At 54.7% G+C, this 22,017-nt stretch overlaps 7 protein-coding genes across 7 annotated transcripts; 4 read left to right on the top strand and 3 right to left on the bottom strand.

Moving 5' to 3' along the window:
• The first annotated feature begins 1,066 nt into the window (after positions 1–1,066).
• Positions 1,067–2,104, top strand: B0T26DRAFT_239608 (Longin-like domain-containing protein). Its single transcript, XM_060433935.1, has 4 exons — positions 1,067–1,178; positions 1,240–1,405; positions 1,470–1,759; positions 1,820–2,104. The coding sequence occupies exons 1-4, from the start codon at positions 1,158–1,160 to the stop codon at positions 1,937–1,939; spliced, it is 597 nt and encodes a 198-aa protein (XP_060298821.1). The 5' UTR covers positions 1,067–1,157; the 3' UTR covers positions 1,940–2,104.
• Positions 1,882–2,533, top strand: B0T26DRAFT_239603 (uncharacterized protein). Its single transcript, XM_060433934.1, has one exon. It carries the CDS (start codon positions 1,974–1,976, stop codon positions 2,358–2,360), a length of 387 nt encoding a protein of 128 aa, XP_060298822.1. The 5' UTR covers positions 1,882–1,973; the 3' UTR covers positions 2,361–2,533.
• A 2,325-nt stretch (positions 2,534–4,858) lies between these two features.
• Positions 4,859–7,142, bottom strand: B0T26DRAFT_644173 (uncharacterized protein; the record flags this gene model as incomplete). Its single annotated transcript, XM_060437603.1, has 2 exons — positions 4,859–5,589; positions 5,756–7,142. 2 exons carry the CDS (start codon positions 7,140–7,142, stop codon positions 4,859–4,861), a joined length of 2,118 nt encoding a protein of 705 aa, XP_060298823.1.
• Positions 7,143–8,451: 1,309 nt separating this feature from the next.
• B0T26DRAFT_739992 (WD40 repeat-like protein) lies at positions 8,452–10,250 on the top strand (the record flags this gene model as incomplete). Its single annotated transcript, XM_060443789.1, has 3 exons — positions 8,452–8,476; positions 8,610–9,475; positions 9,579–10,250. 3 exons carry the CDS (start codon positions 8,452–8,454, stop codon positions 10,248–10,250), a joined length of 1,563 nt encoding a protein of 520 aa, XP_060298824.1.
• Positions 10,251–11,909: 1,659 nt separating this feature from the next.
• On the top strand, positions 11,910–14,065 carry B0T26DRAFT_239702 (uncharacterized protein). The gene is made up of 4 exons (XM_060433936.1): positions 11,910–12,304; positions 12,376–12,517; positions 12,589–13,326; positions 13,617–14,065. Exons 1-4 carry the CDS (start codon positions 12,206–12,208, stop codon positions 13,667–13,669), a joined length of 1,032 nt encoding a protein of 343 aa, XP_060298825.1. The 5' UTR covers positions 11,910–12,205; the 3' UTR covers positions 13,670–14,065.
• A 37-nt stretch (positions 14,066–14,102) lies between these two features.
• Positions 14,103–16,995, bottom strand: B0T26DRAFT_239718 (uncharacterized protein). Its single transcript, XM_060433937.1, has 2 exons — positions 16,107–16,995; positions 14,103–15,968 (listed from the first exon to the last, which is right to left on the bottom strand). Exons 1-2 carry the CDS (start codon positions 16,777–16,779, stop codon positions 14,461–14,463), a joined length of 2,181 nt encoding a protein of 726 aa, XP_060298826.1. The 5' UTR covers positions 16,780–16,995; the 3' UTR covers positions 14,103–14,460.
• Positions 16,996–17,421: 426 nt separating this feature from the next.
• B0T26DRAFT_704528 (uncharacterized protein) lies at positions 17,422–20,019 on the bottom strand. The gene is made up of 5 exons (XM_060441717.1): positions 19,479–20,019; positions 19,377–19,422; positions 18,694–19,309; positions 18,433–18,669; positions 17,422–18,264 (listed from the first exon to the last, which is right to left on the bottom strand). Exons 1-5 carry the CDS (start codon positions 19,622–19,624, stop codon positions 17,828–17,830), a joined length of 1,482 nt encoding a protein of 493 aa, XP_060298827.1. The 5' UTR covers positions 19,625–20,019; the 3' UTR covers positions 17,422–17,827.
• Between the last annotated feature and the right edge of the window lie 1,998 nt (positions 20,020–22,017).

The following is a 22,017-nucleotide window of genomic DNA, read 5'->3' on the forward strand; positions in this document are numbered from 1 at the left end:
TGAGGCTAGCTTGTCGACGGGATGATGGCATCCATTTGGGACCCCCCTGGCCCACGGCTTGGGGCGTTTGGACCTTGGGGCAGCCGTTGGGGGAGTTCTGCTCCGTGCTCGGAAGCGAAGCCCTAAACTTGTTCGGTACGCGAAAAAAACGGCTAGCTACCAAGGAGATTCCACCGGCTCGCCTTCCGCCTCATTGCTTGCATCGAGTCAACACACGTGTAGACCCTTGCAAGTTCGCCGGGGTCAAGGGCTCGTCGTTTCAACGGCCAACAGCCCCGAGTCTCGGTCTCGAGTGTAAGCTTATTATCCTGACTAGAAGCTGTCACAGAACCACGCGCTTCAGGCGGTTTCTGCTTCAGTTGCGTGGAAAGTGAGAGCTATAAATGAACTATTTATTCAGCACTCCAACATGCATGTGTTATCAGTGACATCCTGATGGATGCAACCGTATGGTACTGCGGATACGGATACCCGGGCACGTACTGTGTCTGTAAGTAATAAGAATGCTCCATTCACTGTGCGTTCTCCAAATACGCAGTGACAGCCGTGTCCGCTACAAAGTTTAATTGCATCTAAAAGAAACAGTTATATATCGGGTCGACACTACTTCTTTATGCAGATGATGAAGTTGACGGGGAAGCGTTTAACCGACGCCGTCTGAGGCTGTGGTGGCGCTCGTCTGTCTCAGGGTCGGTCGGGTGGGTCGGACTTTGCCCCGTGCTGTGACCGCTAGCCACGACGGCATCCTTCAGCCTTCGACCCAAGACAAGACAGGCAACCGTCCGCTCTCAACTGCTTTCTCACGGCCGACGACAGGCTGTTTGCCACGTCCTTCTCCACTGCCGAAATACCGACGACTTTGTCTCTATCCCTACTCGACTTCAACGAAACGCGAACTCCGTTTGGACAAGGCCTTTGACCGACTTCCGCCCCCCTCCCCGCCATTTGACCCACCCGAGATCCGGCAACACACATCGGTGACGGTCAATATCCATCACGGCCGAGCATTTGCCCCCAGTATCCACGCTACGGGGACGTCGAGATACGATCGGGATTTCCGACTCTTGCACTTGCTGGGTAGCCATCTGTGCCGTGCCCCAAGGCTGGCCCCGCTCCACTCTTAAATCTTGATCCCTCGACTCAAACCGACCGCAGCTATGAAGGTCTACTATATCGGTGTGGGTACATCTGTGAGGGTTGAATGGTAATGCGTATTAGCTAATATTTCATCCTAATCAGGTTCTGAAGAACACGGAGCAGCCCGCCGTGGTGCTCGCCGGCGCCCACGAGCTGAGCGAGTGGTCGAGGTTCACCAGAAACGAATATGGAAACTTCATGACCATGATTGGCAAGACGGTCGCTGAGCGAACTAGTCCTGGCCAGAGGCAGAGTGTGGAAGAGCAAGGTATGTCTGCCGTTTGGTTTCACACATGTGCGATCTCGACCTTTGTGGCTCACTATCGGTCTAGACTATGTCGTTCACTGCTACGCCCGATCCGAGGGCGTCGCCGGCGTCATCATCACCAAGGACTATCCTGCCATGGCGGCACACAGCGTTTTGTCCAAGCTCATTGACCAGTTCCTGTCCGAAACGCCCCTCGATACGATAGAGGCCGCGACCACGGACAACTCGGTGGATTTCCCCGCGCTAGAAGAATATCTGAACACATATCAAGATGCAAACGAGGCCAATAGCATTGCCAAGATCCAGGCCGAACTTGACGAGACCAAGATTGTTCTCCATAAGGCAATCGACAGCGTATGTTTGATACCCCAGGGCCTGCAATAATGTCCTGAGTGCATGCTAATCTGGGAACAGGTCCTGCAACGCGGCGAAAAGCTCGACGACCTAGTTGCGAAGAGCTCCGACTTGAGCTCCCAGAGCAAGATGTTCTACAAGACTGCCAAGAAGCAGAACTCGTGCTGCCTTGTCATGTAGGTGAGCCGGCGTCGAAGTGGCTGCTCCTGAGCATATGGGCAGCAACAAAGTACAGCCTGCGATCCCGATTTCCGGTCTCTTGGTCACAGTATGCCACACGCAAGTTCTGGTACCTCTCAATCAGGACCGTTTCATCCCAAGCCGCTTCCTCACGTACCTACCTTTGTGTTCAATAGGCAGTTGCATTGTTGTCTTGTATTGGCGTTCTATTTGGGGAAGGATCTATCTATTTCCTAGTATAATTAAGCATAATGATCTTCGATACCAGCTATATGTCTCTGGGTCGGTTTTGCCATATACCTTGGCATCTAACCCCTTATTCGGACGTTGCTATAGCCTCGAACTGTTGAGCGATATGTACACAACTTCGTGGAGCACCAGGATATGCCGCTCTTGGCTGGACAACCAGAAGCGCAGGTAGCGTGGCTCCTTGTTCAGATTCAAGTATATTATATAACAAGCGGCGTACGTGGTTAAAGCGCGAACAGGCCAGCTTGCGCACCTCTTTCCCCAAGTATATAGCTGGCCTCCCACATTGTACGAGTGCCTGGTGCTTAACAGTGATTTTCCGTTTTCAGCGTGAATCATAGCCCGTTCATATCAATGCGGCGGCCTCTTGCTGTTGTTCTCGCAATTGCGGATGTCAATGACTCTTAAATCTGTCTTTTTGTCACTTTGTGGAGGCGACGCCGTTCGCAAGTGACACTGTTTTGCCTCTGCCTGCCCCTTCCCGTCTCTTTCGCCTCGTACTCACATTTTGTGGGGTTATGCAATTAAACATGCCAACCCTTTTTGACTTGATTGGAGCTATACATTTCTCGGGCACTGTGCGGGTAAGACTGTCTGGCACTCACTTATTCGCTGTTTGGCCGTTTTCGCTCCGGTACAAATTACATACAACTGGAGCGGCGCGACACTTGCCAAAGTGTCTGTCAGTTGATCCATCAGACAGACAGAAACGAAGTGCTGATCCGTTATTTAAAATGTTTCGTTTTTGGATTTTTGTCGTCTATTGCGGCTCTTATAACGCCCGTTGATCGGCGCCTCCCCTCCAAACCCCGCGCGCCTGTAATTATATCCGTTCGTTGAAATTCTGGAATGATCGTGTGTTCACGCTGCCAAGTCCGAGGCCGTGTGATGAGCCATACATAAGGTAGTGACAGCTTTTCTATAGCCTTTTTGGTCATTGTGCATACCTGAGGTACGTTTGTATGTATGCCGGTGTTCCTCTCCCCCCAGGGCCCGCCAGGCCTGCGCCGCGTCCTTGCCTTTGGAGTTTGAGTTTCTTTTTAAAGTATTTGGGATTCCGGGGCTCGTAGAATTTCCACCTATACACAGTGGCTTATTCAAAATGGTACCTCTGTAAATTACAATGATGGCCATTCGCTGGAACCGAGAAAAAGGTTATCGCCGGGCTCTGATTGGTTTGCGTGCAAGTATATGTGTGATTGGCTCCCGGGTCTTTTTGGTGTGGATGTGTTGTGTTGCCTCCATCCGAAAAAGATGCTTGCCCGTTAGGTGGGGAAAAGGTGGGGAAGGTGTGAGTGGGGGAGCAAGATCGAGTTTCCTTTGAGTCTTCTAGCGTCGAGATTTCGACAGTGCGGACGGACAGAGAAGATCTCAGTAACCCAACTTAGGAAAAGAGCGAAGGGAGAAACAAGGAAGTTTATTGTCTTCTTTGTTCAGGCAGCCCGCCAACATATTTTTATCTTCTGGTTACCTATCTTGATACTATCCAAGATAACATCGTCCAACAAAAAGAGACAAATGTAAAAAGATGGGACGAGACTTACCATCGATGGCCCGATTGGGACGCCTACAGGTGTGCCCATTGCCACACCCAACATAAATGCCTGCCTAGTGTACTTACCGTCTGTTATGGGGAAGCCGCCAATCCTACCGCATGTACAGGGTGTATTACGCGTGATATGAGAGGCTGTGGTGTGTCCAAGAGATCGCTCTGCGGGTTCAATTTACGCCAACCAAACCTGTACCAAAGCCGGTTCAGCGGGTGAGGTGAGGTGGCAAAGAGTCCAGCCATCCAGCCGATGTCTACCGGTATTGTGGAGAGATACGGATACGGATACGTCTTCGCGAAACTGCTTTCGAAATACCTTTTTCATTTGTGAATTAAAAATAAAGTAACAAAGTGGACGAACATCCTCTTACGGATCTTTTCATTTTTTCGGGCGATTTAACCCAAAATAGCTCCCGCCCCCTACGTGTGTGTATTCTCCCTTCGCCACACAAAAAACGGAAAAAACCAAAGTGGCGGGCCGGATCTTGTTACGTCATGGTTCGGCTTTAAACGAAAAATGAATACTTTTCGAGCGAGGTTGTGTGTGTGGGCACCAGAGAACCACGGCGGTCACTTTGAGCCAAGAGCCGCTTGAGTAGAAAAAGGAAAGAAAAGAAAGCTAACCTTCTCCAAGGTTACGAAATATTTCGTGTAGAGGGTAGGTATCTAGTAATTATTTTCCTGTCTCGTGAGGTGCTGTTGTGGTCGTTGGCGAATGGTAGCCGTAAGTCGGAATAAAAAAGTGAAAAGGGGGAAATACTCTTTGAATCAACTCTCTTACTACCTTACCTACTACCTACGTAGCTTTTTCCTTAGAAACCAAATACACACTCTTCAACTATCAGTGAGACGATCATATGACGGGTATCCAGCTCCTTTTGCGCCAGCACAAGAATAACTACTGCTAGAACTATTTTATATCGACAAGAAAGCTCTCCAACCCAGCCGTCACAAGGCCATTGTCAAACATCAACCCGAGATGTGAAATGTGGGGCGTTGTGTAACAATGCGAAGAAGAGGTTACACAATCCCAATTGTTTAACCCTTAGATCCGGATCTTTCTATGTTTTTTACCAAATAATAACGTCAATGCACCCCCATTTTTTCCGCTTGGCATCGGATCAGGCCGGCTTCCCTTCCACCCACCTCCCGCTCTTGCCCCCTTCCTTGAGAACGACGCGCAGCCCCTCAATCACCATCCCCTTGTCTACCGCCTTGCACATGTCGTAGACGGTCAGCGCCGCGGCAGATGCGGCAGTCAGAGCCTCCATCTCGACGCCCGTCTTGCCGTCACACGCCACCGTCGCCGTGATCTCGATCCAGCCCCCACCAGAGGAGCCGTCCCTGCTGCTGTCCTCCCGAGGCGCGTCTACGGGGGTGAGATCGAGACGGACGTGCGTGAGAGCGATTGGATGGCAGAGGGGGATAATGTCGGGGGTTCGCTTCGCCGCCATGATACCGGCCACTCTCGCGACGCCGAGGACGTCGCCTTTCTTCATCTGATTCTCCCGCACGAGGGTGAGAAGAAGAGGGTCAGAGAAGCGAACAGCGCACTTTGCCGTCGCAACACGGCTTGTGGGCACCTTACTCGAGATGGATACCATATGCGCGGCACCCGATTTCGAGACATGCGTCAGCTTTTGGGCATCTGCAACTGGCTTTCCTTCTTCGCTACCGCGGTTTTGGCGGGCACCAGTTGAGAAGAGCCGCAGTTGGTACCCCGAATGGCTAGTGGAAGTGTGGTTCAGCAGGCCGGTCACGAAGTTCTTGGCCAACATGCTCCTCGGCTGCGGATTGGGCAATACTATCCCAACTGGATGCCACTGTTGTTGACTAGGTTGAGACTGGCGGCCTTGATGAGCAGAAGTGGTCGGATCTACCAAAGATATATAGTCCCCTTAGTATCCATCAATTTACGCCGTTTTACATTGAAGTCCAAGTCCGCCATTGCTAGACGAACAGGACCGGGTTGAGTACGAAGGAGGAAACATTGAGTCGGGCGGGAGGCCATCACCCACCGATTAGGATCATCGGCCTGTTCTTCATGTGTTCCAGCTGGCCGATGCCCGCATGCTTGGCCTTCTTCCGCTTGACGGCCATTCCGATGATGTCTAAAAGCTGTTCCGAGTTTGGTGCCAGCAGAGGTGCACGGCTTGGAGAGGGGATTGGGCCTCCCTCGTTCATGGCAAGCTGCTTGATCGATTCGAAGACTTCTTGGTCGATGGGCTGACCATTGTTCCATTGGCGCAGTATGTCTCTCAGCGAGACTTCGGTGTTGCCAAACAAGCACACCTTGAGGTTCCCGTCGCTGGTGATACGGAGCCGGTTGCACGTCCCGCAAAAGTTGTGCGTCATGCTCGTGACGAAGCCGACCTTGCCGGCAAACCCGGGCACCTGGTAAGTCTTGCTTGTGTCATTCTTGAGGCCAGCCCCCCTCTGCAGATCCGGGAACTTTGAGCGAATCAGGTCAAGCATCTCCTGATAACTGAACATTTTCCCCTTGCTCCATTTGTTGCCATCGAATGGCATGTATTCGATGAAGCGCACCTCGATATCCTTGTCTCGGGTCAGCTCAACAAAGGGGAGGATTTCGCGGTCGTTAACGCCCCGCATGACGACGCAGTTGATCTTGAACTTAATGCCGGCGCCGGCTCGGTTCAACTCCAGAATGCGGTCGATGCTCTTTTGCACAGCGGCAAAGCCTGACCTCCGCGTCATGATCTGGAACTGCCAGGGGTCCAGGGTGTCAAGTGAGAGATTGACACCTGTCAGGCCTGCCTCGGCCATGGCGTCCAGCTTGCGGTGCAGCGAGAGCCCGTTGGTAGTTAGGCATAGCTCCCGCAGGCCGTGGGGCCGTAGAGCGCCAATCTGCTGCATCAAGGGGAGGATGTCCCTCCGTACGGTTGGCTCGCCGCCAGTCAGGCGTATCTTGGTCACGCCTTGTGACACGAAGAGAGACGAGATCAATACAATCTCTGGCGTCGTGAGGAGGTCTTGCGAAGGTGACAATGGGACGCCCTCCTCGGGCATGCAATACACACAGCGCAGGTTGCAGCGCTCAGTGACCGAGATGCGCAGGTAGTCATGCTGGCGGTCGAAGGTGTCGGTCAGGAAGTCGGAGAAGGGTCTAGCCTCACGCACACGGTCTCTGCGGGAGGTGGAAAGGGGCGAGACCAGCTGCGCTGGGGGCGCCTGGACAGGTATTGGGACCGGAGCTGGGACTGGGACTGGGACTGGGGCAAGGTGCCCTGGGAGAGAAGGTTGGGGCCGGACCTGGGCCAAAGCCCCCGTAGTGACATGTCTCACAGACGACGGGCGCAACGCGAGCCGGGTTGGCGGTGGCGGCAAATGCAGCGTCCCGACCCGGAGACGCTGGGTGGCGTAGCGTAGGGCGGCGGCAGTCATTGCCTCTGACGTGCTTCAGACTCTGATTCCTCTAATAAAGCAATGGAATGGAAGCACTGGGCTATCTAGATCTGTGGCAGCGTAACCTGACTGGACATGGCCGAGCCTCGCGTCTCGTCAAGTGGCTGGCTGGCTATTTCTCATCCAGGTTCTTCATTGGTTGTGAAGGCGGGAGGGTGATGTGAGGTGGATGCCAAGAGCTGTCCGTTACCGCAATATCCGGTGGCGGGCGTCAATAGTTCCAGCTTGTTGGGACGCCTCTCCTCGTTTTGCCCGTGTTCCCCAACTTCTTTGACGTCAGCTGAAATAAATGGTAATACAAGTTCCGCTGTTTTGATGTGATTGTTTGCTTGTTTGGAACGAGGTCGAGGTGCCTCGAGTGTAGTGTGAACTGAAAGGAGTTGACATTCGTTGTCATTTCTTCAAATGCCGCGCCCTTCATTCATTTTGGCTCAGTCAGCGGTTTAGCTCGGCAGTTAACAACTCGACCTAGATGAGATGCGGATATTTTATAAATGTTTAGTAGTGGCGACTTCCCCAATTGCCCCAAGGGCATTCGTAATTGGAGAGATAGCTTCTAGGTTACGTACATACTAGTAGTACTATCCAATGGACTCCGTCCGAGGAGGCGCTCCGGTAGCTTACTAGGCGGACCCCACCTCCGGAAGGCGGCGAAGGCCTCAAAAACGGTAGGTGTGTTCGGGTAGCTACCGTAGTGACAAGCAACTCAGGCTTCGAGCAGGCGCCCAGCCGCCAGTGGGAAGGCGCCGTTCGTCTATCACACCTTGCGCGGGGTTCCGAGAGCCAGGTTAGCTGCGCTAGGCTGTCACCAGCACAGCAGGGCACATTTGCCCATGCCCCACTTTGCAGAGATGCCCAGCGGATACTACATGAGTAGACTGTTGACCAGGGTCCAGCAACGCGCGAGACAGGGCGTTATTCATGTTTGTCATGTTTGCTTTCTACAATCCGACCTCACCCAAGCCATCTTCGACAAAGGTCGAGTTCTAGAGCCTTGGAACCGGAGGCGGCGCCCGAATAACAAACTAGAGCTAGCCTGCACTAAATTCAGGAAGCAGCGCACTCAACGCAACGCACGGCGCCTGCAACGAGACTTGTTCGCAATCTAGAGTCCTGTCGCTCCTCCTGCCTGGACTCTACCTGCCCTGCCTGCCTTACACAAGTTGCTCCGACACCATCGCCCCACTTGGCTTCACAGCTCGCAGCTCGCAGCTGCTTCCGACGGAAGACTTTGAGTCGAGTCTTTCCTGGTACTGGTACTGGTAGTGATTGGCAGTTCTTAGCGGAAATGATCTTTTCGCAACGTCTAAAGTGTGAGAGATGCACCCAGTGGCAGGGGGCCCTCATGTCGCCTTCTGCTGCGAGGCCCATGGGCCCTGCCTTCTACCTTAGACTTCCATGGGGTTCTTCTATGCTAACCTATCGTTGCAACCGACTACTTATTAGCTTCGGCGCAGTGCCTCCCGAGTCCTGACGGCAGCCACATCGCCACCCTCTTCGCGTCGGTTGTCAATGTTCGGGCTGTGCGCGGTCTGGAAGTGGTCAATGTGGTCAAGCTGCCGCCTGACTTTGCGGGCCCTGTGCTGAGCTTCAGCTGGTCGCCCTCGTCGCGCCTGCTACTTGTCGCTGGCGTCGACCAGATCCATGTTGTCTCGGCTCTCGACACTAGCAGCAGCAGTTTCCATGCCACCATCAGGAATCCAGTTGCCCCTGGCACGAGGCCAGCCTTTGTCGGCTTCGGTACCTCAGACGCCGAGATCTGCGTACTTTCTTCTTTCGGCCTCAAGTTTGCCGTCTACGACCTCGCCTCGTCCAAGGCCACCGAGATTGCCAGCCCCAAGTTCTTTTCCCCCTCGGTTGCATGCAGATGCTTCTCGTTTCGGCCCCAGACACGCCATCTGGCCCTGCTGACAAGAGTCGCGGGTAAGGACATGCTGAGCATCCACGGCTTTCCCGCCAGGGAGCTGCAGAGGTCCTGGGCCTCCGACACGGTGGATGCGCAAGGCGTCGTCTGGAGCCCCGACGGGAGGTGGCTCGTTGTCTGGGACTCGCCTGCCCAAGGGCACAGGGTCCTATTCTACACTCCTGACGGGCAGGTATTTAAAACCTGGTTAGGGCCCGCGAGCCCACCCCCCAAAGACCGAGACTATACTGTAGGTGCCGGTGTAAAGTTTGTACAGTTCTCGGCAGACGGCCGCCATCTCGCAATCGGCGATTGTAGCAGGTCATTATGCGTCCTTGGCATGGCGTCAGTCACCGAGGCCCTACGTCTACAGCACCCAAGCAGCCTTGTCCCTAGGGACACGCTTCAGGTGCGTTTTGCGTTTTGCGTCTTTGCTTGCCGGTCTGACACGCCTACCCAGTTGAGGCAGCCAGTCAGCCAGTCACTGGGGCTGATTTGCGGTTCGTACACAGGTCTGGCAAGAACAAATCGGCATCTCACATGCAGGGCCTTCCATCCACACCTTCCTAAGGACCGCGCAGGTTGTTTCCCCGGCGCCACGCCCCCAGGATAGCTCCGAGCCGCTATTGGGATTTGCCTCGATTGCCTCTGACTCGTCTTCTGCACTTGTGGCTACGCGGCTGGAAGACTATCCCAGCACCGCCTGGATTTGGGATGCCCAAGCTGCAGAGCTCCGAGCCGTGCTCCTCTTCCACGGTAATGTCCGCCGTCTGTCATGGCATCCCAACATTCCAGAGACGCTCCTCATCGTGTGCGAAGGCGACCAATACAATGGCATTGTATTTGTCTGGGACCCTCTCTCCGAGGGACCACGTTCGGTGGAATTCTCCCAACACTTTTCTGGCCCTTCATCCGTCCGTGCCTTGTGGCTTGGCCTGGATGCCCCAAGCCCACCTTCTCTTTTTCTCTCGGACTCTAATAACTACCTACTGGCCTCTCTCGTGGAAGCGGACCAGGACTCACCATGGGGCAACCAAGTCAGCACCCAGCCGATGATTGCGGCGAGACGAGAGGAGTCGCCCCTTGAACTCGTTCCGGCCGTCGAGGCTAACTTAGATCCTCGAGGCTCTGGACAACAGAAAGATGACAGCGAATTAGAGGATACATTCCTCCACAAACAATAGGCGCGTTTTGCGTTAGTGTCGGTCCCCTGCCTGGGGTTGAGTTGAGCATGGGGGGACGGGTGAGAATAGACACGGCTTCTCTAGACGAATCACGTCCACTGTGCGACCCCAAGCCGTTCTCGGCGTCGATATTGTATTGGGCCACGAGAGAAGCAATTCTCCCCGGCATTCAACTGACTCGTCAACTAAGGCACGTACCGAGTACATTGGTGTTTTGGCACCACATATGCATGGGAGCACGAACGCGAGTAATCAAAAAGGGATCCGAATGCATATACATCTCTAGCCCTTGCGCGCAAGATTAAGTAGGCGGGGAAAATCTGTCATTTTCTGCCAAGACGTAACTTGTTTGCTTCGACTTGCTGCTTCGTCTTGCTTATGCACCTCACCCGCATCCGTCACTTACAGCTTCCAGTTGTGAGGAAAGATGTACACCTCTTGGAACAGAACAGACTCACATTCCGCCGTACTCCATGACTTGCTGCGGATACTTGTCGCTTCGTTCTCTCTGGTCCACGATTTGGGTCGCGCGGAAGAATGAAACAAGAAACCCAGGCCCAGAGCCTATATTTGCCAAAACAAAGCTATAGTACTGAACGAGGTGACTATTACAGGGAATCTACTTTGGTGGGGGTTGACTGGCTGTTCCAGGCCTTGATCGGTGGAAATCAACTGCCTTCAGCTGGCCGGTGAATACGTCTGGTCATTGGCCTTTGTGTTCTAGCCCGGATCTCGCTAGGTGACCTCTGAGAGGTGCGCTCCAGTTTCGTTTCTTGAGCCTGGCGCAGTTCTTTCACCACTTGGACGTTATACGAATATGTTTGAGACTCGGAATGCCTATTTCGACAAACTGCTTTTGACAGCAAAAAAAGAGAGAAGTTCCGGGCCCATCCCCTTGTCTGCATAGGTCTGTATTACCGCACGACTACCGCACGGCAAATCACATACACAGCTCAGGCCCACCTCTGCACCATCTAGAGCCTCACTCACATGTCAAGCTTGGGCACTGGCCCAGAGACCGGGCTCTCGTCATATTCCTCCCTCCTTGTCAAGAAGAGAGTCCCTCGACCTGCAGGTGGCTGTCCCTGATGTACCCGTGCTGCCTAGCCACTTTCCGGAAACACTTGCTTCTTTTATCGGGCCGCAGACCGGGCTTCGTTCGTGGGCGTCTTTGGCTATACTGACACCTAACTCGCACTGCTTGTCTCGAGCTGCAAGTAACGATATGACGACGTGATGACGGCAACCCGGCATCTCGTTTCTGCTCCAGGTCGGCACTATTTGCGACTTGGCTTGCAATGTTTTCAGGCTCGAGGCGGCCCCCCGGCTGCTGTTGCTTCTGTTAGATGCCTGAAGTATCATTCACGTCCGTAGCCACCGAGCTGGCGGGGATGCGGGCACGGTATCAAATGCTGCTACCTGTCATCCCAGCTCTGCCTGCTGGATCTCATCCCTCTTGATAAGACACACGGGGAGAGCTCATGGCAGTCCAGATGTCTTATTCGCTTTTGTCTCCAAGCATCACCGAAAACGCCGGTTAAACTTTTGAGACGGAGTCCATTAAGAACAAGCCTCTAGATTCGAGTCTTGGAGGCTTGCCATTTCCTCAGATATTCATCGACCGCTGCCAAGAGTCGCCAACTCGCCTCTGTGCCTCCCTCATTCAGTCTCCTTGCGGCCTCAGCCCAGCCGGGCTGCACATCTTAAGATATTGTCCATTTTCAATTTCTGTATCTCTATCCTTCAGTCTGTGTAGTGGGCCAAGAGCTTGTTTGTTATTTGTTGTAACCACAGCATCTTGTCCTGCTCTACGTTCAGCTGCCGTCGATATCAACCTAACCAAGCCACAAATCGCCAAAACACATTACCCCTTTAAGCCGGCCTGCACCTCCTCTTGCTACCAGATTAGTGGTGAAACTCTGACTTTTGCAACCAACAATTTTGCGTCCCCCAGGATGTCGGGAAGTCATCGGAACAGCCAGAAATTAAATTTTGTGAGCGTGCTCGTCGAGCCGGGAAGGGAAACCGGAATCTTTTATATCCCCGTCGCGAACGTACGTGACACGACTTCCCAACCGCGCTTCGTGTATGCAACCCTCTGACTGACAGCCGGTGTATCATCCAGCTCGCTCGTGGTACGACATGGAGGGAGTTGAGAGCATTTGTCGAAAAGGGTGCTCAATGCGTCGTGGACCGTGTCGAAGTCTACCCTCCAGACAGTGGATATGTGCGGGTAGCCGATGAGGCGAGCTTTGATAGAGTATTCTGTAAGGAGTGCCATGCTTGCTACACTCCAAGTCTCTCTCGTTCTCTCATTCTAACTGCTGCTGCTGCTTAGATTTTCTGAATGGGGGAGTATTGAAGGAGCGGGGCTTGATCGCCTTTGATGGGAACAGGACCGAGAAAGTCGCCGTCAAAGTTCAGGAGGATGATCCCCAATTCGCTAGCATTGTCTCTTCACCCAAATCCCCCAGCGCCATGGGTACTCCCATCCAAGGGGGGCTGCCCCTAGTCTCCTACCCTGAACCGTTCCCAGGCTCTCCGCAGGCCGGTGTGAGCTACCCCGGTGTGGCTGCCGGGAGCAACCCCGGGTTGCAATACACGACGACCAGTTCCTACCAAGGATATGGTACCGGCTCGCCCCTGCAGTACCACACCAGTCCCCAGCTTGCCAGCCCGGGACTTCCCAGCCTTGGCGTGTCCTCCCCTGCGAGCTACCAGTACACATACTCGCCTACCGAGCAATACAGCCAAGTCTATCCCATGTACACGGGAGTTGCCGGCACTGCCGTGGCCCAGTGTCCGGGTGCAGAATTTGGGTACGGCTTGTACGACTCCTATTCCCAGCAGGCCCAGCCCTGGCCCGGCCAGGTGACGGCCGTGGAAGCAGCCGGCTACGGCAACACGGCTCTTGGCGGCGGCCAGTTCGGCGACCCCGACAAGCGAGCAATCATGATCAAAAACATGTCGTTCGACGGACTGAACGATGCGAAGATACGGGGATACATCTACAACCACGTCTCGCAGGATGCCGGGAACAAGGTACAGAGTGTCGAGATCCCAGCCCAGAGATCCGGCGGCGGCGGCGGCGGCGGCAGCAAGCCGCGCGGCTACGCCATCGTCTGGTTTGCGACGGCCGACGTCGCCGAGGCTGCCACCCGGGCGCTCCACAACGCCAAGGTGGACGGCCGCAAGCTCGAAGTGCGACAAATCGGGGCCGAGAGCGTGCCCGTGGCGATGGAGTACTACCAAGACCAGGGGGGTAGCCAGGCCGCCGCCGTCGACCAGAAGAAAGAGCGCCGCAAGCAGCAGAGGCGCGACCAAAACGAGCCCAAGGGCAAGGATAGCAGCCGTGGCCAGCGGCCGCCGTCGCCACCACCGCCGCCGCCATCATCCTCGTCATCTGCATCCGCTACTAGCAGCGGGAAGCCAGCGATTGCTCACGGAACTAATCTGGCGAGCGTGTCTCGTGGCAGCAAGAAATCGCGAGCCTGACTGAAAGAAATAGCCCATTCCCTCTATCGGTAATCACCACAAAACCGCATTCTTATCCCTTCTTATATATCTACTTGCTTCTTTCCTTTCTTCACTCCTTTACAACGTATATTTCTATCTCCCTCTTTTGGAAAAACTTACCAGTCAGCGTTTTTACATACACACGAGTATCACCAAGGTACCTTACCCATCCCGAATGTAATAAACACATCCCCGATCAATCCCCCTTTCCCTCCCTGGCCCCCGTTTTTAGACGCGGCCCTTCTAGCCACGGAGAGAGAAAAAGAGCTATCGATTCGAATTTGGCAAAGATGGTTTCACTTTTTTCTTTCGGGGTTCAACTTGTTTGATCTGGTTGGACTTTCCATCCATTTTTTATTTGGCTACCTAGGTAATTGAATTAAGGTGTGCAAATCGTTTCTCCTTTCGGGGCTAAACAATGGGGGTTATAAAATAAAAGGGGCTGGAGAGGGAGTTGGATGGGTTGGGTTGGGCAAAAAAAGTAAACAACATTCCTTACATGCTCGCTAACTGAATTGAATCGCAGCAGCAGCAGCAGCAGCGCAGAATAGCTACAGAAAGAATAGCGGCAGCGAAGAATAACAACATTCATAGCAAGAATAATACTCTGCGTTTTATACTTTATCCCTCGATCCGTCCTCTACTCGCCAACGTGGAGAGACCGTGGTTGCTTCTCTTGATCCTCATTAATCTCTCACAGCACAAGAGACCCCTTACTTTCCCTCCCTATCTGCGCTACCAACCTTGTATTCTGGCTCTGGAGCTGGCCGACCTGGTCTTTAAGAATCTCAATTTCCTTGAGCGCCAAGTCGCGGTCTGCACGAGTACGCTCGAGTTCCCGCTGGAGATTCTGACGTTCTTCGCGCTCGGTAGCCTTGCGCTGGCGTTCCTCGGCCTTCTTCTCCTCTGCACGCCGCTTCTCTGCCAGCCGCCGGAGATCCCGCTGATATCGTTCTTCTTGCTTGGCTAGCTCGCGTTCGTGCTTCTCGCGCAACTGCGCGATCGCCTGTGCCTCCTTATCGTTCTCTGCACCTTCGCTGCCGGTTTTTTGCTTCTTGGCCGCCTGCCGTTCCTGCGCTCTCTCCAACTTCTCCTGAGCGCGCCGCCGGCGATTCTGCAACTTTCGAAGATCCCTTTCGTGTTGTTTTGACTGTTGCGTAGGCGTAGCCGATGTGACCATGGAGCCTTCTGAGATAGTAGACCGCGCCGACCGCGTGGATGATTCCAGTTCGGCCGACGAGTTGTTCGTAAAGCTCTTATCAAGTGGCTCGCTAGCGTAGTCTTCGCCCTCCTCAGCCGACGCGTAGCTGAGCTCCGTAGATGAGATGTCGCTCTCGGCATCGCTGTCGTTGCCTTCCGACCCAGTTACCGGTGTCGACGCAAGGGTATACATTTTGTTAACGACTGCTGAGCCAGCTGCCTCTAGCGCACCCGCAATCATCCCATAGAATCCCGAGGGCTGAGGCTCTGTATTTTGTGATCTTGTGCCGCGGGGCTCTTGTTCAGCACCAATGGTGCGGGCGGGGATCTCGGTTGGTTCTTTTTCTCCCTGTTGCTCCTTCTGAGCCGATGGGGCTTCAACTCCGTCCTCCTCTGTCAGTTCCTGCTCATTTTGATTGCCAGTGGCAATGTCTTCCATGCTCTTGGTAGATAGCCATTCGAGAAACTTATTAGCATCGTTAAGAATACCTCCGGGAGTGCCCCTTTCGACCATGAACCGAGGAACGCTGCCGCCTGGGTCGCTTCGAGTCACCATGAGCCACTCGATCGCCATCTCTTGCTCCACCTCTTCGTCTCCCAGCGGGAAGCTGTCTTCGTATTCCGCTGCACCGTCTTCCTTGCTAGCCGAACGCGACATGGCTTCTCTGGTTATGCGACTGTGTTCAGTACCGCTTGCAATAGGTTTCGTCAAATCTTCCCGGATTACGTCAACAGAGGACCTCGTCCTCCTCAGTGGCGTGTTCAGTGGTATTTCCCGGATTACCTCCACCGATTCGTACTGGCCGCGTATGAATCCCGACCTTGGCGGGCAGTCAGGGTGCTGGCATGGCTTAGACACAAGCATGAACTGCCTCGGTTTTCGTCCTTTTCCTCGTTTTTGCTCGCCCGTTGGGTCTGAAGAAGCATGGTCGGGCATGAGGAGCAGCGTCACGAAATCTCTCGGCGTTGTCGGGCCTGGAAATCTAGCCGACACCTGGAACACTATTGTGTAAGACCACAACAACAAAGTATGAGCCAATCTTGTGCATCAAATTTGTGTTAAACGGTCTTCACTCTCCCTTTTGCATGTCGAGTTGGACATGGAGGGGGAGGGGGGTAGCTTGGGACGGGGGGACTTACACTCTACCACGCCGACGCCATCAAGCTCTACCAGCTCGATTCTCTTCTCGGCACCAATCCCGCGGATATTTCCTGTCCCCGGCTCGCCCTGAGTCCTGGCCAGCGTTTCGGTAAATTCTTTTTGTAGTGCGAGCCGCCACTTGTCGAACGAGATGTTACAATCATCGGCAGCACTCCCAGTGTCGCTATTGGCGGTGGGAGAGAACGGATGATGGATGCTGCGGCGCGCAAACCAGCTGCCATTGCCGTCCTTGGCCGACAGTTTATAAACACCGATGTTGAGCGGATTGTCGCGCGGGCTGATCTTGACATCTCTCCACTCCTTTCGCAGGAGCTCCGAGTTCACGGCATCCTTCCTGCTGACGGAGCTGTCGGCTAAGAGGATGCTGGGAATGTTAAAATCGCTGTTGCTGCGCACGGCCGAGTCGGTTTGTGAGCGGGCACGGCCTGTGGTTGCTGCAGTTTCGGCGGCGGCGGCGGCGGCTTTGGTTACGGCGGCGACGCTAGCAGGGACAGGGATCGAGTTGATGACGGCCTGGGCGTTTTCAAATGTCGTTGAGAGTAGTTCGGCTAGACGGTCCTTGTTAATCGCCTTCTTTTCGTTGCCGTCGTCGACAAAGGCTGTCCAGTCAACTGGGCTGAGAGCCTTGAATGGGTCGTGGTGCGAGGCCATATTCCCATGCGGCGTATCTCGTAACGGCGGAACGGGAAGGACGAGAAATAGAGGGCCCCCTGTACGCCTCTCTGGTCTCTTTCTGTCGGGTTCTTTCCTTTTCTCTCCTCTGCACTTTCTGTTTTTTCGCCGTTTGCTCTCGCCCGGGTCGCCAGGCTGGCTTCTCTAAAAAGAAGGTCCAAGGCAATGAATAGAAGGCGGACAGCGCGGACGAACGAACCCGAGGAAGGAACAAACGCCTAATGAAATTTTTTTATTTTTTTTTAATATTTTGGGTTGCTTAGGCCGGCACCCAAATAACAACAAGTGCATCAATTGGCTTCTTGTAGTACCTGGAATTCCCGTCTTGCTATCAGCATTTCTACTTGCTTGGGTAAGGACCTAAGGTAGGTAATGTAGTTCTAGGACGGGGCCATCGGCACCTCCGTGTTCATGGATGGCTTCCATCGCCGTCCGCCGTGTGCTGACGTCATTGTGTCCGGGCTTCCCCTATCGCAGAACCCCACTCCCTCAAGCGAGGCCTTATTGGCGCTAACCCGCTACTATGTCCAGGCTTGCAGCCGTCGTTGCCGCCATAGCCATCCACTGGAAGTACCTAGACGGGACGACACAACACTGCGACATTCGTAAGCAACGTACATACATACTTACCATACATTGGCAGAATTCGGGACTCTACGGAGTGTACAGAGTTGCGAGCGCCCGTGGACGGAGCACCCAACCATTTGCAGCTTCATCCAATGGTTTCCGGTTGGCTTTCAACCTTCAAATGAATGGTCAAATAGACGGAGACAGCATTGGATATACAAAGACTGACCGACGGGAGACATGAGAGCAAATTCATGTGGTGCATTCGGGTATTACGCTAAGTATGGTACCTAAAGTCGGCCGAGGAAGCTATCGAACGAATAACTGCGGTGGGCGAGTTTGTCCTAGACCCCAAAACCCTCGGCTCAGATTGCTGCTACCACGCTTGCCTAACTACGAGAGCACTGCACCACCTGCCATCGAATACCTGCCAGGATGTCTGTAAGCCACCCTAGGGCATTCACTCGGCCGTTTTTGGCTGCTCTTCCGCAGAAGGGAGTGCAGCTGCTTCTAGCGTGTCAACGGCTCCCTGGAATGCGGTGGCTTCTGTGCTTTCGACCGAAATGAACTGGCTGTCGAGGTTATCCCCATGCAGACGGCTGTTCTTGCTCAGGGCCTGATTTGCTCCTGAGCTGAGGCTGCTGGGGGTGACGCTGACGCTGACGCCGAGTCCTCCCTTTTGAGCCCCCTTTTGACCGAGCTCGTTGGCGCCGAGTCCTCCGTTGTTGAGGCCGCCCTGTCCCTCGTTGAAGCCGCCATTCCCGCCGAAGCCACCGTAGCCTCCGCCAAAACCGCCACCGAAACCACCACGCCCGCCGAACTCTCCATTTCCGCCGTAGCCGCCGTGCTCACCGCCGAAGCCGCCGTAGTTGTTGAAGCCACCACGGTGGTGCTCACCACCGTAGCCGCCGTACTCACCGCCGAAGCCGTGTCCGCCGTAGCCACCATGTTCGCCGCCGAAGCCACCGTAGTTTTCAAATCCACCACGGTGGTGTTCGCCGCCGTAGCCACCGTGCTCGCCGCCGAAACCGCCATAGTTGTCAAAGCCACCACGGTGGTGCTCACCACCATAGCCGCCACGGTCGCCGTAGCCACCATACTCGCCGCCGAAACCGCCGTAGTTGTCAAAGCCACCACGGTGGTGCTCACCGCCATAGCCGCCGTGCTCGCCGCCGTAGCCGCCGTAGTTATCAAAGCCGCCGCGATGGTGTTCGTTGCCGTATCCACCAAGACCGCCGTATTCGCCGCCGTAGCCGCCGTGGTGATGTTCATTGCCGTAGCCACCGAAGCCGCCGTGCTCACCACCGTAGCCGCCATGGTGCTCACCACCGTAGCCGCCATGGTGCTCACCACCGTAGCCGCCATAGTGCTCGTTGCCGTAGCCGCCAAAGCCACCGTGTTCTCCGCCGTAGCCGCCATGGTGATACTCTTTGCCGTAGCCACCATAACCGCCATGACCATACCCGCCATAGGCACCATAGCGGCTGGGGTAACCATAGTCATGGTATCCGCCATAGCCGCCATACACTACAGGACCGTACCCACCATGGCCGTGATATCCATGATGGCGATACTTGCAGGTCTCGTAGTCATGGCGATCATGGTTGGGGCACTCGCCGCCATAGTAGTCACCATCGTCAGAGTCTGAATAATCCGAGTCGGAATCCGAGTCGGAATCGTAGTCGTTATGGTCGTAGCTCGAGTGACCGTGGCCACCATGAGCGTACCCGCTAGCCTGGTGCTCCAGCCAGCCTCTGGGGACGGGACGCAGGCAGCGGATGCGGCTGTGATACTTCTTCTCCAGGTCGTGGCAGCCCCGGTGAAGGTAGCCAAAGAAGTCGCCGCTGCAGGTCAGCCGGCCGTAGCTGTCCTTGTGGAAATCCGAGAAGGCAGCGGCCTCCTCATCAACGTATAGAGACTGCTTGTGGTCTCCGATGCGGATCTGGCGACAGAGGGGTCAGCGCCTGACTTGATGGCAGTGGAGCAGCACAATAACCGCCTGGACTTACATCGCAGTCAAAGGTGAGTCGCTCCTCGTTGCCGTACCATCTCTTGCTGCAAAATATTGTCAATAAACCTCGTATCTTGTGGTGGGGAAAGAAGGCACAAACCAGTCACAGCTGTCGTATGTAGAAATGTCCTTGTAGCCGAGCGTCGTGAGCGCCGTGAGGTTCGCAGCTTGGCCAGTTGGGGCAGCAATGACGCTGCCAGCCAGTGCCAGGGCGGCGATACTTGTGCGGAGAGTACTCAACGACATAGCTGAACTGAAGACGGCAGACTGCTAGTGGGTAGGGATAAACGAGCGAGGTGTCTGTGCCTAGTGATTACGCCTGAGATTGGTGATGGTTCAAGGGGAAAACCAAGAAGTAGAGACAGTACGGCAGCATCCCGATTCTTATACCCGGCGGGCGTGTGCCAGGCATGTCAACAGACAGAGCCACCTGCTTTCTCCATCCCCAGTGTCGACATCATCGACTGGAGATGCTGGGCCTGGTGGCGGGCGCATCTCCATGGTACACCTCGGCAAAGGTTGCCATAGCTGGAGCGAGGCACTCAGGGAGACCCCGCTCACGGAACGCCATGAAGCCAGGACCGGCCCTCCTTGGTGAGATATCCATTGGGCATGTCGGGGAGAGGTGGTCTTCTTTCTCAAATGCCCGCGACATGTGGCCGTGTACCAAGCCTCGGGGAAACTTGGGGCGCCATAGCTTCAGAGCTTACGGATACATCCCGGGACAATTCGAACACATGAAAGCTGGACGACCATGGACGAGGTCGGGACAGGGCCAAATGTTGACATCTGTGGATAGCATCCGTCGATGGCGCGCCTAGGTCCGGGCGGACATGAGGGGCGCTTCAATGACAATCGATCTCGTGCTGGCTGCGCCAATTGCTATCATGGCACTGGACCTTGAACTCTAAGTCATTCCGATCATTAGGCGACCCCGTACCTGCGTCTTCCTTGACCACCCTCAGCGACGAACAAGGCATATGACTGCGCCTTCGCACCTGCACCTGCATCTGTACCTCGGGAGTCTGGAAGGCTCCTTCCGCCGCACAACGCCTCGCCCCCGTCGTGGATCTCAGAGATGGAGTGAACTCTTTTTACCCACCACGGGCACTTCCTAGTCCGCCACTGTCTAAGGAAGCTAGGCATATACCTTCCAGGTTACATGAGGTAGGTTCCGCTGTGGTCCTCCAGACGGCAGGTCGTGTGCCTAGAACGAAGGGCTGACTACCCACAGAGAAAGTGGGCGTGCCTCCCGATTCCAGTTCCTCATGGATGTCACGCTAGTGAAACAAAACCCCAACCTAGAATGGAAGTGGGTAGGCACCTGTGATTCTTCGGGTGTACGAGTGCTACTATTCGGCCCAGCTCTTTCTCGTCGCCGCGGCTTCCGGGAAGACTTTGAGTGGTTACTCGGGGTCGTCAACACTTGTTGGCGACTTCGGCAGCCAGGCCAAGCCACGTCCCTGTCGCTCCTGCTGGGAGGCGAAACAGCCGGTGCCATGATGGCAAGCCACCTAGACGCCTCAATCAAAAGGGAAATCCCGATTGACCGAAAATGAAAAGATTGGTTGTGGTGTTGGCGGCTGTTTTGGTAACCTGGAAGGTGCCTCTTGACAGATCCGGAGAAGGTGAAGTTACTCCGTACTCCGTATCTCACCGGCAATACGGATACTTCGTACAAGACCGATTTGTTTGTTAGGTAAGGTATTCGTACCTCGAGAACTTCGAGATGCCTTCAACCAGCAGAGCGCTTAGGAACAGGGAATTAGAGACGATAATGGGTCTGAGATATTTAATCAACACCGTTCATTTTTTAGAGAATACATCCCTTCATAATTCGTGAATATACTGGGGAAAATGATATGCATACCGCGAGAGGGGCTGAACACGGGTTGAGCTCGGACCCCTGGGCCCCTGGAACGCACGCTCGCGTCTGCCTCAGCACTTATCGTCTCGTGTGCCTCGGACAGCCAACTACCCTACCAAAAACAGCAGTCAAGCTACAAAAGTCGATTCACTCAGCCTTGCAAGCTTTCGTCAGCCTTGCCAACTCGAAGCAATCGCCCTTCGCCTTTGGCGTGCCTATCGACCTGCTTTTTCAGGCTTGGGTACGCGTCGTTCTTGCCTTGCATTCTGCTTCTTGAGACACCTGGCCGTCTCGAGCGAGCGGCTCTAGGCGTCCGAGCCTGAGTGTCTCCAGTACTGTTCCTGTACAGTACATGAATGCATTAAGTACCTTACCAAGTATTCGACGTAGTACAGGAAGTTCGCTCTGCAAATTTACAATCACGGCATTTCGCACTTCGTACAGTACGCCCTTACGTCCCGTCGCTTCCAGCAGTCAAGTCGGACAGAGAACAACCACCAACCTCCAGCTACTGTCGAAAAGCGCGACCGGGCGAGCTGGGCTACGTTTGCTGCGCTGCGCTGCGCTGCGCTCCCCTCCCCTCGAGAACCGGACAAGGAAACGCGCCGTCCCGCCAAACAATTGACTGCCAGCGATCCCTTCTTGTCCCAATTCACGGGAAACCGCATAAAGTTTGCAACATCGCGTGCCGAATCACCTGAAAATTAGTGGAGGGGTTGGCCTTTCCCCAGACTTTACATTCCCTTGGTACACAGCCAACCTTCTACTTGGC

This window comes from Lasiosphaeria miniovina (assembly GCF_030549165.1).
Source record: "Lasiosphaeria miniovina strain SMH2392-1A chromosome Unknown B0T26scaffold_3, whole genome shotgun sequence".
Taxonomy (NCBI): domain Eukaryota; kingdom Fungi; phylum Ascomycota; class Sordariomycetes; order Sordariales; family Lasiosphaeriaceae; genus Lasiosphaeria; species Lasiosphaeria miniovina.